At 53.5% G+C, this 14,620-nt stretch overlaps 1 protein-coding gene across 1 annotated transcript in view; it reads right to left on the minus strand.

Moving 5' to 3' along the window:
• AGBL1 (AGBL carboxypeptidase 1) overlaps window positions 1–14,620 on the minus strand; it is a 636,726-nt gene that overhangs the window by 275,649 nt on the left and 346,457 nt on the right. The window contains exon 20 of the mRNA XM_070053460.1: window positions 4,957–5,088. Coding sequence (XP_069909561.1) covers window positions 4,957–5,088 — 132 coding nt within the window. The remainder of the gene's footprint in view (window positions 1–4,956; window positions 5,089–14,620) is intronic.

Genomic DNA, 14,620 nt, shown 5'->3' on the forward strand with positions numbered 1-14,620 from the left:
TATAGTCCTCTTCCACCAATCCCAACTCTGCTACCCACACGCCGAGTATGCTGCTCTCCTCCAATCAGGAGCAGGTCCTGCTGTTTATTGGTTGAACTGGAGGCAGCTGTGTAGAAGCTGTTTCCTCCTCTCCCAGCGCCATATTGTGGGAGAGCAGATGCATAGAATAAGTCTTAATTCCAGTAACTTAGTCTACTCCGAGTTGCTCCCAGTTGCTCCCCACACAAAGCCAGGAGCTTCTTCTGGGTCTCCCAGGCAGGTGCAGGGACCCAAGGACCTGGGCATCTTCTACTGCTTTCCCAGGCCACAGCAGAGAGCTGGATCAGAAGCGGAGCAGCCAAGTCTCAAACCAGAGCCCATATGGGATGCCGGCACCACCGGTGGCAGCTTTACCCGCTGCGTCACAGCGCCAGCCCCTGTCCTTATTTTTCTAAGTCTTCAAGATGCATCATTAGATCTTTAAATTGAGCTTTTTTTTTTTAAATCTAAGCACTTAATGCTATAAGCTTCCCTCTTAATACTGCTTTTGCTGTCTTCCACAAGTTTTGATATGTTGTGTTTTCATTGCCATTTATTTCAAGAAAATTTTTAATTTTCTTTTTAATTTTTTCAATGACCCATTGATCATTTAGTAGCAAGTTGTTTAATTTCCAGGTGTCTAGGAGTGTTCTAGTGTTCTTCCTGTTCTTGATTTCTAGTTTCACTCATTTATGGTCTGAGATGATATACATGATATGATTTCAACCTTTAAATTCTCCAAGACTTGATTTATGGCCTAATAGGTGATCTACACTGGAAAGTGTTCCATGTGCTGATGAGAAGAATGTGTGTTCTGCAGTCGGTGGAAATGCTGCATTTCTGTTAGGTCCATTTGCTCAATCGTATGCTTCAACTCCAATGTATCTTTATTGATTTTTTGTCTGAATTGTGGGGAGCAATCCGGACTGGACTGAGTTACTGGAATTAAGACTTATTCTATGCATCTGCTCTCCCACAATATGGCGCTGGGAGAGAAGTAAACAGCTTCCGCACAGCTGCCTCCAGTTCAACTAATAAACTGTAGGACTTGCTCCTGATTGGAGGAGAGCAGCGTACTCGGCGTGTGGGCAGCCGAGTTAGGATTGGCGGAGGAGGACTATAAAGGAGGAGAGAGACGGCATGCACCAGGAACATCTAAGGGGAACATCTAGCTGAAGGAACACCCGTGCAGCCCCCAAGAAAGCCGGCCGGCGGTGTGCCGCTCCCCTGCGGAAGTGGGGAATGTGGCTAGGGGGAACTGCCCTTCCACGGAGGTGGAAGGGATAGTAGCCAGCCCGGGAAGAGCCAGCAGCAAGCCCGGGGAGGGCCGAGCAGACGAAAGAACAGCGCAGGGTCCTGTGTCGTTCCTCCACGAAGAGGGGGAGCGACATAATGGTGCCGTGACTCGGATATGAAGCCTAGGCAGGGCTTAGTGTCGTTCCTCCATGAAGAGGGGGAGCGACATGAATGATCTGTCCATTGATGAGAGTGGAGTGTGGAAGTCAACAACTACTATCATATTGGAGTCTTTCTCTCCTTTTAGGTATAACAGTATTGTCTGTAAATATCTGGGTGGTCTGTGTTGGGCACATGTATATTTATTATTGCTATGTCTTTTTTAAAAGATTTTATTTATTTATTTGAGCAGTAGTAACAGACAGCGAGAGGGAGAGACAGAGAGAAAGGTCTTCCACCTGCTGGTTCACTCCCCAAAATGTCCGCAAAGACCAGAACTGAAGCCAGGAGTCAGGAGCTTCTCCTGGGTCTTCCACACAGGTGCAGGGCCCAAGGACTTGGGCCATCTTCTACTGCTTTCCCAGGCCACAGCAGAGAGCTGGATCAGAAGAGGAGCAGCAAGAATATGAACCTGGGCCCATACGGGATGCCGGCATCACAGCCGAAGGCTTAATCTACTACACCACAGCACCGGCCCCGTATGTCTTCTTTATCAAAATATGATGAACTTCTTTATCTCTCCTCACAGTTTTTGATTTAAAGTCTGTTTTATCTGATACCAGGATAGCTATGCCTGGTCCTTGCTCATGAATCATTAAAATGTCTATACTGCCCAAAGCAACCAGCAGAGTCAATGCAGTCCCTACCAAAATGACAATGGCATTCTTTATAGAGTAGGAAAAACAATCCTAAAATCCTAGAATCACAAAAAGACCAGAATAGCCAAAGAAATCCTGAGCAAGAAACATTAAACTGGGGGCATCACAATACCAGATTTGAAAGCATGGCACAAAGCGACAGGAATTAAAGTAGCTTTGAACTGTCCTAACAACTGACGTAGATCAATGGAACCAAACAGAGAGCCCGGAAATTAATACACATACATACAGCCAACTGATTTTCACAGAAGCACTCAGCCCATTCAGTAGAGTAAGGATAATCTCTTCAACAAACGGGGCTGGCAAAAAGGGATGTATGAATGAGATTAGATCCACACTTCTCACCACATATAAACACCAACTCAAGATGGATCAAAGACCTGAATTTAAGACCCGAGACTATGAAGTTGCTAAAAGAGAATGTAGGGAAACAGTGCAAGATACTGATGTACAGGGTGACATCTTGGACAAGATCCCCAAAGCCAGGCAACAAAAAATGAGACCATATCAAACTAAGAAGGTTTTGCACAGCAAAGGAAATGTTAGATAGAGTTACGAGACATCCAACAGAATGGGAAAAATATTTTCAAACTACCTGACAAAGGATTGATATCCTGAATATGTCAGCAAATTAAAAAAATCTCAACAACAACAAAACCAATCCAGCTGAGAAACAGGCGAAGGACTTCCATAGACAGTTCTCAGAAGAAACACAAGTGGCCAGCACATCTATGATGAAGTGCTCAACATCACTAGCCATCAGGGAAATGCAAATCAAAACCACAGTCAGGGATCACTTCAACCCTGTCAGATGGCTAAAATCCAAAACACAGGAAGTAGCAAGTGCTGGCGAGCATGTAGACAAAGAACAACACACACACACGGCTGGTGGGAATGGAAATTAGTGCAGCCCCTGTGGAAAATGGTGCGGAGATTTCTGAAGAAACTAGAATAGACTTGCCCTAGGACCCGGCAATCCCACTGCGGGTACACACCCAGACGACACGAGCGCCTGTGTCTGCAATGCAGGGGCCTGCGCCAACCTAAGCAGCACTGTTCACAACAGCCAAAGTTTGGAGCCAGCCAAAGTGTCCATCACCAGTTGAGTGGATAAAGAAAGTGGGGTAAATATACACAATGGAATATTATTCAGCTATGAAAAACTAAATTCTGCCATTTTCAGCAAAATGGATGTACCTGGAGGATATCATGTCAAGGGGCTGGCGCTGTGGTGTAGGGGCTAAGGCCACCACCTGCAGTGCCAACATCCCATGTGGGCGCCAGTTCAAGTCCCGGCTGCCCCACTTTCAATCCAGCTCTCTGCTGTGGCCTGGGAAAGCAGTGGAGGATGCCCAAGTCCTTGGGCCCTGTACCCGCGTGGGAGACCGGGAAGAAGCTCCTGGCTCCTGGCTTCAGATTGGTGCAGCTCCAGCCATTGCAGGCATTTGGGGAGTAAACCAGCAGATGGATCTCTCTCTCTCTCTCTCTCTCTCTCTCTCTCATGCCTCTGCCTCTCCTTCTCTCTCTGTGTGACTCCAACTTTCAAATAAGCAAATCTTAAAGAAAAAAAAAAAGGAAATCATGTTGAGTGAAATAAATCAGTCCCAGAAAGACAAATACCACATTACCCCTTATATGTGGGAGATAAAATTTAAAAAACAAACAAGAAAGAAAGGAAAAATAAAGAAATGTCTGTGCATATCCGTATTGCTGCAAACACAGTTTTGTAAAACTTTGTGTTTTTACCTTTGTCAAGTAAATGTCTGAGACTGTTATATTAGTACAGTTTTAAAGTAATATGTGACTGCTTTAAAATTGATTGTGTATGGATTAAATAGTCATTCCATTCAATTATCAATTATAGCCTATCCCTCCTAGGCTTCCTATCCGAGTCACGGCACCATTATGTCGCTCCCCCATTCGTGGAGGAACGACACAGGACCCTGCGCTGTTCTTTGTCTGCTCGGCCCTTCCCGGGTTGGCTGCCGACCCCTCCACCTCCGTGGAAGGGCGGTTCCCCCTGCCACTTTCCCACTTCCGCGGGGGAGCGGCACACCGCCGGCCGGCTCTCTCGGGGGCTGCTCAGATATTATCCGGATGTTCCCCTTAGATGTTCCTGGTGCATGTTGTCTCTCTCCTCCTTTATAGTCCTCTTCCACCAATCCCAACTCTGCTACCCACACGCCGAGTATGCTGCTCTCCTCCAATCAGGAGCAGGATCAGCTCCTGCAGCTTATCAGTCAAACTGGCGAGAGGCAGCTGTGTAGAGGTTGTTTGGTCTCTCTCAGCGCCATATTGTGGGAGAGCAGATGCATAGAATAAGTCTTAATTCCAGTAACTTAGTCTAGTCTCAGTTGCTCCCCACAATAGCCATTGTCTATATTCCTACTGAAGTAGGACGTTTTTGCTTTTTACTTGTTAAACTTATTATTCTGTATAAAGCCCTTATACTGTAATGGAAATTTAAAATATATTATCTCAAAAACAAAACAAACAAAAAAACAAACAGAAAGAAGGTGGTGGGAGGGAGGGAGGGAGGAAACATCATTATGTTATTAGAATTGTCTCTACAGATCACACTGAGTCTGTTAAGCACTAATTAAAATAAAAATCGGGGTTTCCTCCTGTGACTCTCACGTCCTTTTCACATCCTGGAGAACAGAGAAGCTAAGCTCCGAGGAGAAGCCCTGACTCAGCCACAGGGTGAGGAGGTGAGCGCCCAGCCTGCCCGTATGAGCCTGCGTTAGGAAGACAGTGGGTGCGCACAGGGCTCCACTGCATTCGTGCAGTGGCAAAGCCCCTGCGGCGGTCCTCCGTGACTTACTCTGTAGCTGACGTCCTCCGAGAGATGAGCTGTGCCCACGGTGCACGCTGCCTGCCACAGGGTCTCCTTGATGCTACACCCGTAAAGGAACACGTTCTTCTTCTGGGAGTGGCCGTGGAAATCACAGAAGACCTACAACAGCACACGGGGAGAAAACAGACGGGCTCAGAGGCGCTGGGCTCTGCGAGGCTCACAGTTTCTCAGATGGATACCGTCCACTCAGCGGAGCCGACCGTGTGGAGCTGCTGGTGACCTTGGGAAGAGCTGTGGACGCAGGGAGCTAGCCAGGTGTTGGGGGTGCACGGGAGGCGAGGAAGCGTGTCATGGACAGCTCTCTTGGGGAATTTACTTGAGAAAATAGGAAAAAGAGCATTTGAAAATATCCGAGTGCGTTAAATAATTTAGTCAACAGGGAAGATCTGTTTAAAAGGACTGGAGTGGCCTTTCAGCCGGAACCGGCACCTTCCACTGACCGGTCAAGATGACGAGCAGAGGGAAAGACAGGCACGCGTAGCCTCCACCCCCAGGCCACGCAGGACACACGGAGTCAGTCCTTTGCCCACATCCGCGGGCGTCTACAAGAAAGGTGGCATCGTGGACATCCAGGGGACAGTGCGGCTCACAAAGGACTTAAATAAAAAAGGAGTGGAATAAATACACAGAAGAGAAGCTAGCGAGCCGCTACAACGTTCCTCCAGGCTCTGATGTGCACAGAACGACCCAGTGACACCCAGCAGCTTAGATTCAGGGCGATGCTTCACTCGCGCTGCAGATTGGCCGTGACTGTCATGAGGCCCGCGCCTAAGGCAGACCCTGAACTCGGGACGCGCCACACGCTCTGCCTGGACTGAGGGGCAGAGGGGAAAGGTGGACTCTCACAAGGGCTGTTAGAGGCCGGCGTCAAGGCTCACTTGGCTAATCCTCCGCCTTGCGGTGCCGGCACACCGGGTTCTAGTCCCGGTTGGGGCACCGGATTCTGTCCCGATTGCCCCTCTTCCAGGCCAGCTCTCTGCTGTGGCCCTGGAGGGCAGTGGAGGATGGCCTAAGTGCTTGGGCCCTGCACCCCATGGGAGACCAGGAGAAGCACCTGGCTTCTGGCTTCAGATCAGCGCGGTGCGCCGGCCATTGGAGGGTGAACCAATGGCAAAGGAAGACCTTTCTCTCTGTCTCTCTCTCTCACTGTCCACTCTGCCTGTCAAAATAAAAAGGGGGGGGGGCTCTTAGAGCTGCTACAGAAGCCTGGCAACCACTGGAACTGTTAATACGCCATCGACCAGATGCTAATCGGTGGGGCGGCTTATCCCCCTGTAGGCTGGCTCTTCAAGTCCCAGGTCAAAGGGCAGTGATGTGCAATTCTATTAATGCAAAAAGAGATGCTAATATTTGAGAGACGTCAAAAATATTTAAAAATGACCAGCAATTCTTCCCAACCCCTTTGCAACTACATTCCGTCTGCACAGAGAGGACTGTATTTCTCCTCCTCCCCCCCCCCCCCCCCCAGTCTGGACTTGGCTGCGTGACACCCTTCGCTCAGCAAAAGTGAGCACACGTGATGCAGGCGCCTCCACGTGGGGGCTGCAGACCCGGCAGCGACACCCGGTGGACGCGCACGGCTGCCTGCCAGGTGGGGAGACACTGGGCAACACCAGCCCGGCCACCAGACACGTGAGTGATTCCATCCTGGGCCACCCAGTCCTTGCCATCCTGGCTCAGCTCAGAGGAGTCCCCCAGGTTAGCCGGATGGGTCTCACTTCAAATGGTTAGAAGAACGCACAGTGTCGTCCAATCCCTGGGCTTCGCGGTGCCTGTCTCCCTGCAAAGCCATGCCTGCAGCCGCCTGTCCTTTCAGTCTAAATACAGGGGTCTCGAACACTCATGGGAAAGGCACACCAAGCACCAAATGTGCATGGACTTCAAAAAGTGCTTTATACGCAAATGAACTTATTTTTTAATTCTATTTTTCCATGAAATGTCTGAAGTACCCTCCCTTCTGCTTCCCTCCATTCTACATAAAAGTCCTACTCCTCCCTGGACAGGGAGCATCCAGTCGCAGGCCACACTCGCAGTCCAAGGCCCCATTACTGTTTCCACACCCATGAACAACAGAGGAAAGTTGTCTTCCTCTTTCTCACCTCCACACAGAGGCTGAAGGAGGAGACAGGACCCCAACAACACGCACGTGTGCAAGGCGGTGAAGGGGCTGGCGGGGCTGGACAGAGCAGCCCCTCGCCTACACGGCTCTGACGGGCTCGTGGGCAGGCGATGAGAGGCTCCCGAGGTGGGTGGGGTAGGGGCTGACTGGGCCTTGACCCTACTCCCTGTCGCTAGCTCTCAGCATCTTCCCTCCAGAATCTTTACTCTGCCCTGAGGACGCGCTTATTTTCCCATCGTCCTTTGATGAGAAGAACTTTGGAGAACGCAGCCTTCTTTGAGGCCAAGCACCCATCGTCTCTGATTCTCGATGTAGAAACTGGAGACCCACAAATCATGCTGGTCTCAAAACTCACAGTCCCTTTGACCCACAGCACTAGAAAAGCCCTGGAAATGAAAGACGTGAAGGTAAAATAATTGATCTTCCTTATCTTAATTTCTCTGAAACATGACTGAGCACCTAAAGCAAAATAGCAGCGAGGTAGCACACACGTGCAGCTCGTGTAAGGCAAGCACGCCACGGCACAGCACAGCTATGGGAGAAGGACTGGTGACGCGCTGTTCTGAGGCCCTCACAGCACGTGTGACGCAGTGTAGACTCCGATTAGCTGAAGACGGATGTCGTAAGCAATAGGCAGACACTAGCGCACCATTTGAACGGCATAAATAACTTGTGGAGGTGAAATCATAAAAAGGCTCAATATAAGAGGGATCAGAAAACGTCGAAAAACACATTAAACAGAAAACAGCAAGATGCTGGGTTTTGATTCAAAGATAATAACTCATTAAATGTGAATGGCCAAACACACCAGTTGGAGGGGGAGGCGCTGGCACAGTGGTTAAATGCCGGCACCCGCACTGCAGTGTCGGGTTCAAGCGGTGGCTTTCCTGCAGTTCTAGCTCCCTACTAACGCACACCCTGGCAGTCAGCAGGCCTTGGCTCGGGGGCCTGGGTCGCAGCCACGCCGGTGGAGAGCCAGATGCTGCTCCGGGCCCTGACTGCTCAGGCATCTGGGGAGTGAACCAGCAGGGGGACAGCCTCTCTCTCCATCTCCAATAAGTTAAAGGTTTTAGAGATGAAGACTGTCAGGTGGATAAATAAGCAAGATCAAGGATATTCTATCTACAGGAAGTCACTTTAAAAACAAAGGCGTGGGTGGGTTAAAGGTAAGAATGTGTAGAGAGACACTGCGCAAACACTGCTCACCGCTGGACTGACTGTCACTCGTCAGATGAAGCAGATCCCAGATTCCCTGCAGTGGCTGAGGTGTCCACGGGCAGGTGCCAGCCCTTGACCTCTATTATCCTGGCATTCCATGATCTCCACCAACATCAAAGACCCACCCCCACAGACCCGGCCTTCACAGAGCAGCTGCAGAGCCGCGCCAGGGTGAAGACGCCCCCTCACGGGCGCGTTTCCCACGGCCTCGGTGCCCCCGTGGGCGGGACGGCCGCGCGCAGGCCTCCTGAGAGAAGTCCAGTGCACATTCCCAACCTCCGGAGACGGGGCTCTCTCCTTCACACCAGCGAGGGGAGCCCGGGCACTTCAACCCTGCTAAGTGCGGGCAGCTGTGGAGCACAGCACTCGGTCAGCCAACCCATTAAGCTGTTAGCTACACCTCCGACTGCCCCAGCACAAATTAACCGTGGACTGCACACGCCTGCCAGGGAAGTCGGCCAAACCGCGTCAGGCTCTGCCCTTAATGCACCCTTGGAATCCGTCCCTACCCACACCGTCCAGGTTTCTGATGACTGAAGTTATCAAAGTCTTGCGATTCTTTTGGTGTGCAGGCTGTTTCCTCCAGGGGCAGAGTGTGCAGCTCTTCTCCAATTCTGCTGATGTTTGATCCTATTATGAGCGCAGGGAGCAGCGAGGGCCAGCTGTGCTGGGCCTTGGAGAACAGGAGCCCCTCTTTCAAAGCACCTGCCCCGGGGGGGATCACAGGATTTCCAAGCAGAGGAAGAGCAGTGCCTCCCCCCACCCCCCGCAGTCCCCACTGGCAAGTGAGGCCCGAGTGATGTTCTAGTCTGGTCTCGAGAGCGGGCCCTCAAATATGAATGAGCTGCAGAATAACAGAAGGGCTTGTTAGAGCCCAGCGCGGAGCCGTGACCCAGACACCTGTGATTCAGCAAGCCTGGGGTGGGCCCGAGAATTTGCATGGCTGACAAGTTTGCACAGTAAAGCTAGTCCCAGACCATCCTGAAAAGCCGCAGCCTAGGGGAACCAGTAGAAAAATTACCCGGGGCTTAATCCTTGTGTCATGAATTTTCCACCAACCTCTATCTTGGACGCCTCGGGTTCTCTCTGTGAACCAACACCCACCATGCTCATGAAAAGTGTGCAAACAAATTAGGACTTGTGTCTTACAACAGATATCTCAACAAATCCAGAAGCTCTGCCTCCTCAGTGACGGGCCCCTTGAACGCTGAACACCCTGGAGAAGAGGGCGTCCCTCTGCCCTGGTCCCACAGGCTCCGACAGCCAAGATAGGCGACAACTCACAGACTTCACTCCAGGAATGAGCGCAGCTGGCCTCCCGCACTCGGAATACAGGCGATGGGGACATTGTTCTGCAGCTGCTCAAATGATATCCCAAAAACAAGTGCCTTTGATTACAGCAAACATGCGCTCCCCAAAGAGCAGGGGTCAGTGACGACCAAACCATCGAGTCATTTCAGTTGGGAAGCTTTATCTTGCCGCTGGAAGTTTAATATTCCCTTCCAGCAAAGTTATACAAGGTACGTAGCAGATGTGTCCAGGTAGGGTGCTCCAGAACCCCCAGGCTAATCAGTAGCCCTATTTTGCTTCTCCATCCAGCAAATACTGCCTGGATGCCTGCTAAATTGAGAGATTAAAGTTTTAATGTAACACGGTACCCTCCACAACAACAGCAACGATGCTGATTTATTGAAGACCACAAAACTGCAGAAACTGCGCTAAAACTTATAATTGTGGATAATATATCATGGAACTTACATAACTCTGTAACACTGCGCTGAAAACCTGGATTTTACATAATGCGCAAGAGTTCAGATTATCTTATGGTGAAGCTGGTGCTACTATTATCCACTTTCCAAAGCTAAGACCACAATATTCGATGAAACAAATGATTTGTGCAAATTTGCACCGCTAACAAGCGTGCGAGGACACCTGCGAGCCGCACTCTGCCCGGGGGCCAGCGGCAATGTTTCCAAATGCTTCTCGCTCCTGTCCTGCCTCACGCGGGAGCTGTGGTCACCCATGCCCGTGGCCTGCAGGCCACAGCGCGAGGGCAGCTCGGGGTCTCCGGGAAGCCCCCTGAGGGCGGTGTTCACACCAACTGGACCCTCAGCAGGCTTCCTCGTGGTGGTCCTGGGATCCCCCCGGGGGCTTCTGCGGGGGGTGGGTTTCTGAGCGACGCTCTCCAGGCAAGAGAAACTGGGAGGGCTGAGGAGCTGCAGCGCAGAGTGGAAGGGGATGGCTCTCGGCCATGTTTCCCAGGGCAGCGGTCAGACGGCGAATGCGCCATGCACCATCCTAGGGTGTGTGGGCGTCTGCCGGCCCCGTGAGGGCGGCTTTCCAGTGTCTGAGGATGGGAGAGCCAGGGACAGAGGGACTGAGACGGCGTGCGGCGTGGGCAAGAGGAAAGGGCCTGTGGCCTGGCTCACAGGCACAGACGCAGGTACGAAGGGAAAGCAGGTTGTGGGAGGGGGCGGAAGGAGCTGGACGCTGAGAGGAGGAGGTTAGCAAGGACGCCTGGGCTCCAGGGTAAGCGAGTGGGCAGTGGCTGTGTTTTCCCAAAGGCGAGGGACGTAGGAAACCACGCAGGTCTGAAGGCCACGCGAGGGGCCACTGAGCTCCTCCGAGCTGCAGTGCTTGGTTCTGAACTCCTGGCCCTTGGCCAGCCTGATGCTGTGTCTGTCTTCGTCAGCAGAGCGTGCAGTGCAGTTGGCTTGGGATTGGGAAATCAGACGCTTCTGCATTTCTGTGGGACCTTTTCCAGCGAATTCTCGCCTGAGCTGAACGGGCAAGGTCAATCAACTCACGTGAACATGAGTTCCGTCGTTTCTTGCTCAACAAGGAGGCTGAGCGGGGCCACGTGGCTCCTCCCACGCCTCCCGCTCTTTCCCCTCCCTGCCTTGGCCCCACGTGGGTTCCTCTGCACGAGGTCCCCTCCACCTCCACACACCCTTCCACTGCCCACCACCCCCACCGCTCACCTGCCCCTGACGGCGCTTCCGGCTCTGCACTGCCAGCCCTGAGCTGCTGGTTTCCATCTGACATCTGAGTCTCACTGCTGCCTCCCAGCAGCGAGCCTTGTGCATTATCTATGTCACTGCCACGGAAAGGGGGAGGCTGCTTCTGGGGAATGTGCTAGGAGCCCCAAACAGTGACACCTCCCACTAAGCCAACCACGGCCCCCTAAGGCACTAGAGAGTCCAGCCTGTGCCCAATATCGTGCAAGCTCCCGCGTGGAGCGGACGTCGCTATGAGGGGAACGACACTGGCAACGTGTGCGATTACCTTCCAAGGGCCCGGAGTGCAAGACCACGGCTGCCAGTTCTGTTCTGCTTTCATTGACCGCCACACGGTCCCTGAGTACCCACAGGGGTCCGGGTGCAGGACTGTGCAGGCGGTAGGAGCCTCAGAGGCTCAACTGCTCTCTGTAACCTGGTGCAGAGTGTGCAGAGCCCATGCACGTCTCCCACGTCTGCAGTCATCCCTAGATGGCTCACAACACCCGGTACCAGGCACGTGCCATGTAAGTGGTGGCCATGGACTGTTTAGGGGCTGACTGTACGTTTACAGTGCACGTGCAATGTATTTTCAATCCACGGTTGGCTGGGTCTGAGGACGGGAGGCCAAGTCTGCTCTCCCCTTCGCTGTGTTTCCCCTGAGCTGTCAGCATATCTGGTCATGGCTGAAGCTAACCGCAGGGGTCATGGGCAGAATCGACATTTTAACTATCTGAAAGGGGATTCATGCTCTGCTCCCTTTGCAAAATGAGAGACTCTCACTTACACGGGCCATGAGGGGCCGAAGTTCCAACACAGCCGTACGGTTTTGTTCCCTCCCGGCGGCTAACGGGCGCCAGCGTTCACACTGACCTCGGCAGAGTGCACCGGTAACTGGCTGTTCCGAGACCTCCCACAGCGGGACCTCTGACTGTGTGCAGGAGGAGGCTTTCCACCGTCCCTGGGTTGTGGATTAAACCCTCTCCCTTCCAAAATATTCCCACTGCACTGCGAGCCCACGTCGAGCAAAGCACAAGGCTGCACCGGAAGACGTGGCTTTGTTTTCCCACTAACATCTTTCCTCTAATCACTAAACGCCTGCTCTTGAGTGCCTGGTGCCCGCCTGTCAGCGAAGATCGCTCACACATCCCCGCTCAGCGTGCACGGCCCACAGGGGGCGCTACCCCCACTCTGCCTCTGAGGTTCGGCTCCCAGCAGGCTCAAAGGACATGACACCACTTGCCCTTGGCCACTCCCCAACCATGGACACACCTTCTCTCACCCAAAACGCGTAGAGACTGGACTAGGCCATGGTGAGGACCAACAGAAACATAAAATATAAAAAGGCTGTGGATCAGTGAAAGGCGACGGGAGGTCCCCCTAGTGGCTTTCTGCTGAGCCTGCCCAGTGTCATCTGTGGGCAGGAAGACTTCCCAGCGGGTGCCTCTGGGGCTGAAGCTGTCCCCGTCCCCAGCTATCCACGTGGAGGCCTGGACTCCAGCTGCACACAGTCCCTGCGACCTGTCAGGAGGGGCAGACCTAGGCTTCTGTCCCAGCCGAAGACTCCAACACCCATGGTGGAAGTGGCCACCACCACTGTGTGCCAAACCCAGCAGGGCAGGTGGGCTCTCAAGACCTCGGACTTCACCAGAACAGGGGATTGAGGCTGGTCCCTTTGGCCTCCAACCAGTTCCCACGTTGTCTGGTGATGGATGGGGGGATGGTGGGGGATGGATACTCACCCTTCCCACCCTGTGCACGTCCGGAGGTCTGCCCTCATCTGCCTCCGTCTCACCATTCCATTCCTGTCCCTGAGGACTGGCTGCCCCGCCCTCACCCGGCGCCCTGGACTAGAGCGTTGAGCCCTCCAGCCATGAGCCTTGCTGGTGACCATGACCGCCCTGCTCCACTTGGCCCCTGCTGTGACCATGGCTGCCTCGCTCCATTCACTCAGTCGGTGCCCTCAGACCTCCAAGCGGGCACGGAGAGGACACCCCAGGAGGTCCATGGAAAACGGGTCTCAGCAGCCAAGCACGCTCTCCCTGAACTCCCGGGGCCCCTGCGGCTCCACCCCTCCCAGGGACAGGACTCGGACAGGTCAGCTCCTCTTGCCCCCCCTCCTTCCCTCACTTCCAACCACCCACCTTCCCAAAGGCTGGAGGGAGCCCCGATCCAGACAACGGCGCCCCTCTACCCCTCCCCACCCCCACCCCAAGAGAAATGAAAGAAGCGAGTGTGTCAGGCGCCTCTGAAACACCTGCCAGCCCCCACCACGGCTCGCAGAGGACCCTGGATCCCCAGCTCCTGAGCCACACGGCGTTCATTACAGGACCCCGAGCACAAGGGCAAAGTGCCCTTCACTTCTCCACGGAAGTTCACCCAGGAAGCGTGGCAGCCTGGGACAGGAGCGTTCAGCTCTACGCTGATGGCACGGACTGTTCTGAATCACACACACACACACACACACACACACACAGAACTCCATTTAACAGTTCAGCCAGAACCCCATGGGTCCCCGGCCTGCAGCCGCAGAGTTCTGGGCTACTCTTGCCCTGACGTATCCTCAAATGCAGAAAGAGGGGAGTCCTAGACATAGGAACATTAGCGTGAGTCAAGAAAAATAAGTAAAATTAGCAAAACTCGACTGCTCTTCTGCCCCTTCTGAGGAGCACAACCCGGAGAAAACCGAGTGCGGGGCCTGCGTGGCCCTGGCGATAGTTCAGGAGGGGACACTCCGTCCCTCTCCTTCTCCTTTTGTGCCTCTTCTTTAAAGAAGCCGATTAGCTAAAAACACATGCCTGAGGGACAAAATAAGACCAGAAAAATCATTTAAGTAGCTAAAAATGCTATTCCACTGGGCCCCAGAGAAAGACACAACCAAAACCCGCGCTCCCTCGCCGCGGCGGGAGGCAGCCGGGCTGTGTGTGCTGTAAAAGGAAATCAATGAGCCCTTCAAAGAGCAGTGCAACCCTTCACCACCACGCGCTCCCACGGCGCGCCAAGAGCGCCCGCATCGATCCCGCGGCCCGGTTCTGAAGCCCAGCTCTTCACGGCGGCTCGGGGCCAGGCCAGCGGCCATGTGGCACCTCACAGGGCTGCCCTGGCCTCCCTGGCCTCGCGCCCTCTGGGCTCTTACTCCACCGCAGAGGCCACGCAGCCCCCTGCCTCCAGCAGGAAGCTCCATACCCAGGATTCACGCCCCCTGCTGGCTGGTGGGCGGCCCCTCTGCGCCTCGGGCTCTCCTTGGTGTCTTCCGCAGGCCGGTGGTCTCACAGTCTTCCTGCCCTGGGCACAGATG

The sequence above is a fragment of the Oryctolagus cuniculus genome, chromosome 12 (assembly GCF_964237555.1).
Source record: "Oryctolagus cuniculus chromosome 12, mOryCun1.1, whole genome shotgun sequence".
NCBI lineage: Eukaryota > Metazoa > Chordata > Mammalia > Lagomorpha > Leporidae > Oryctolagus > Oryctolagus cuniculus.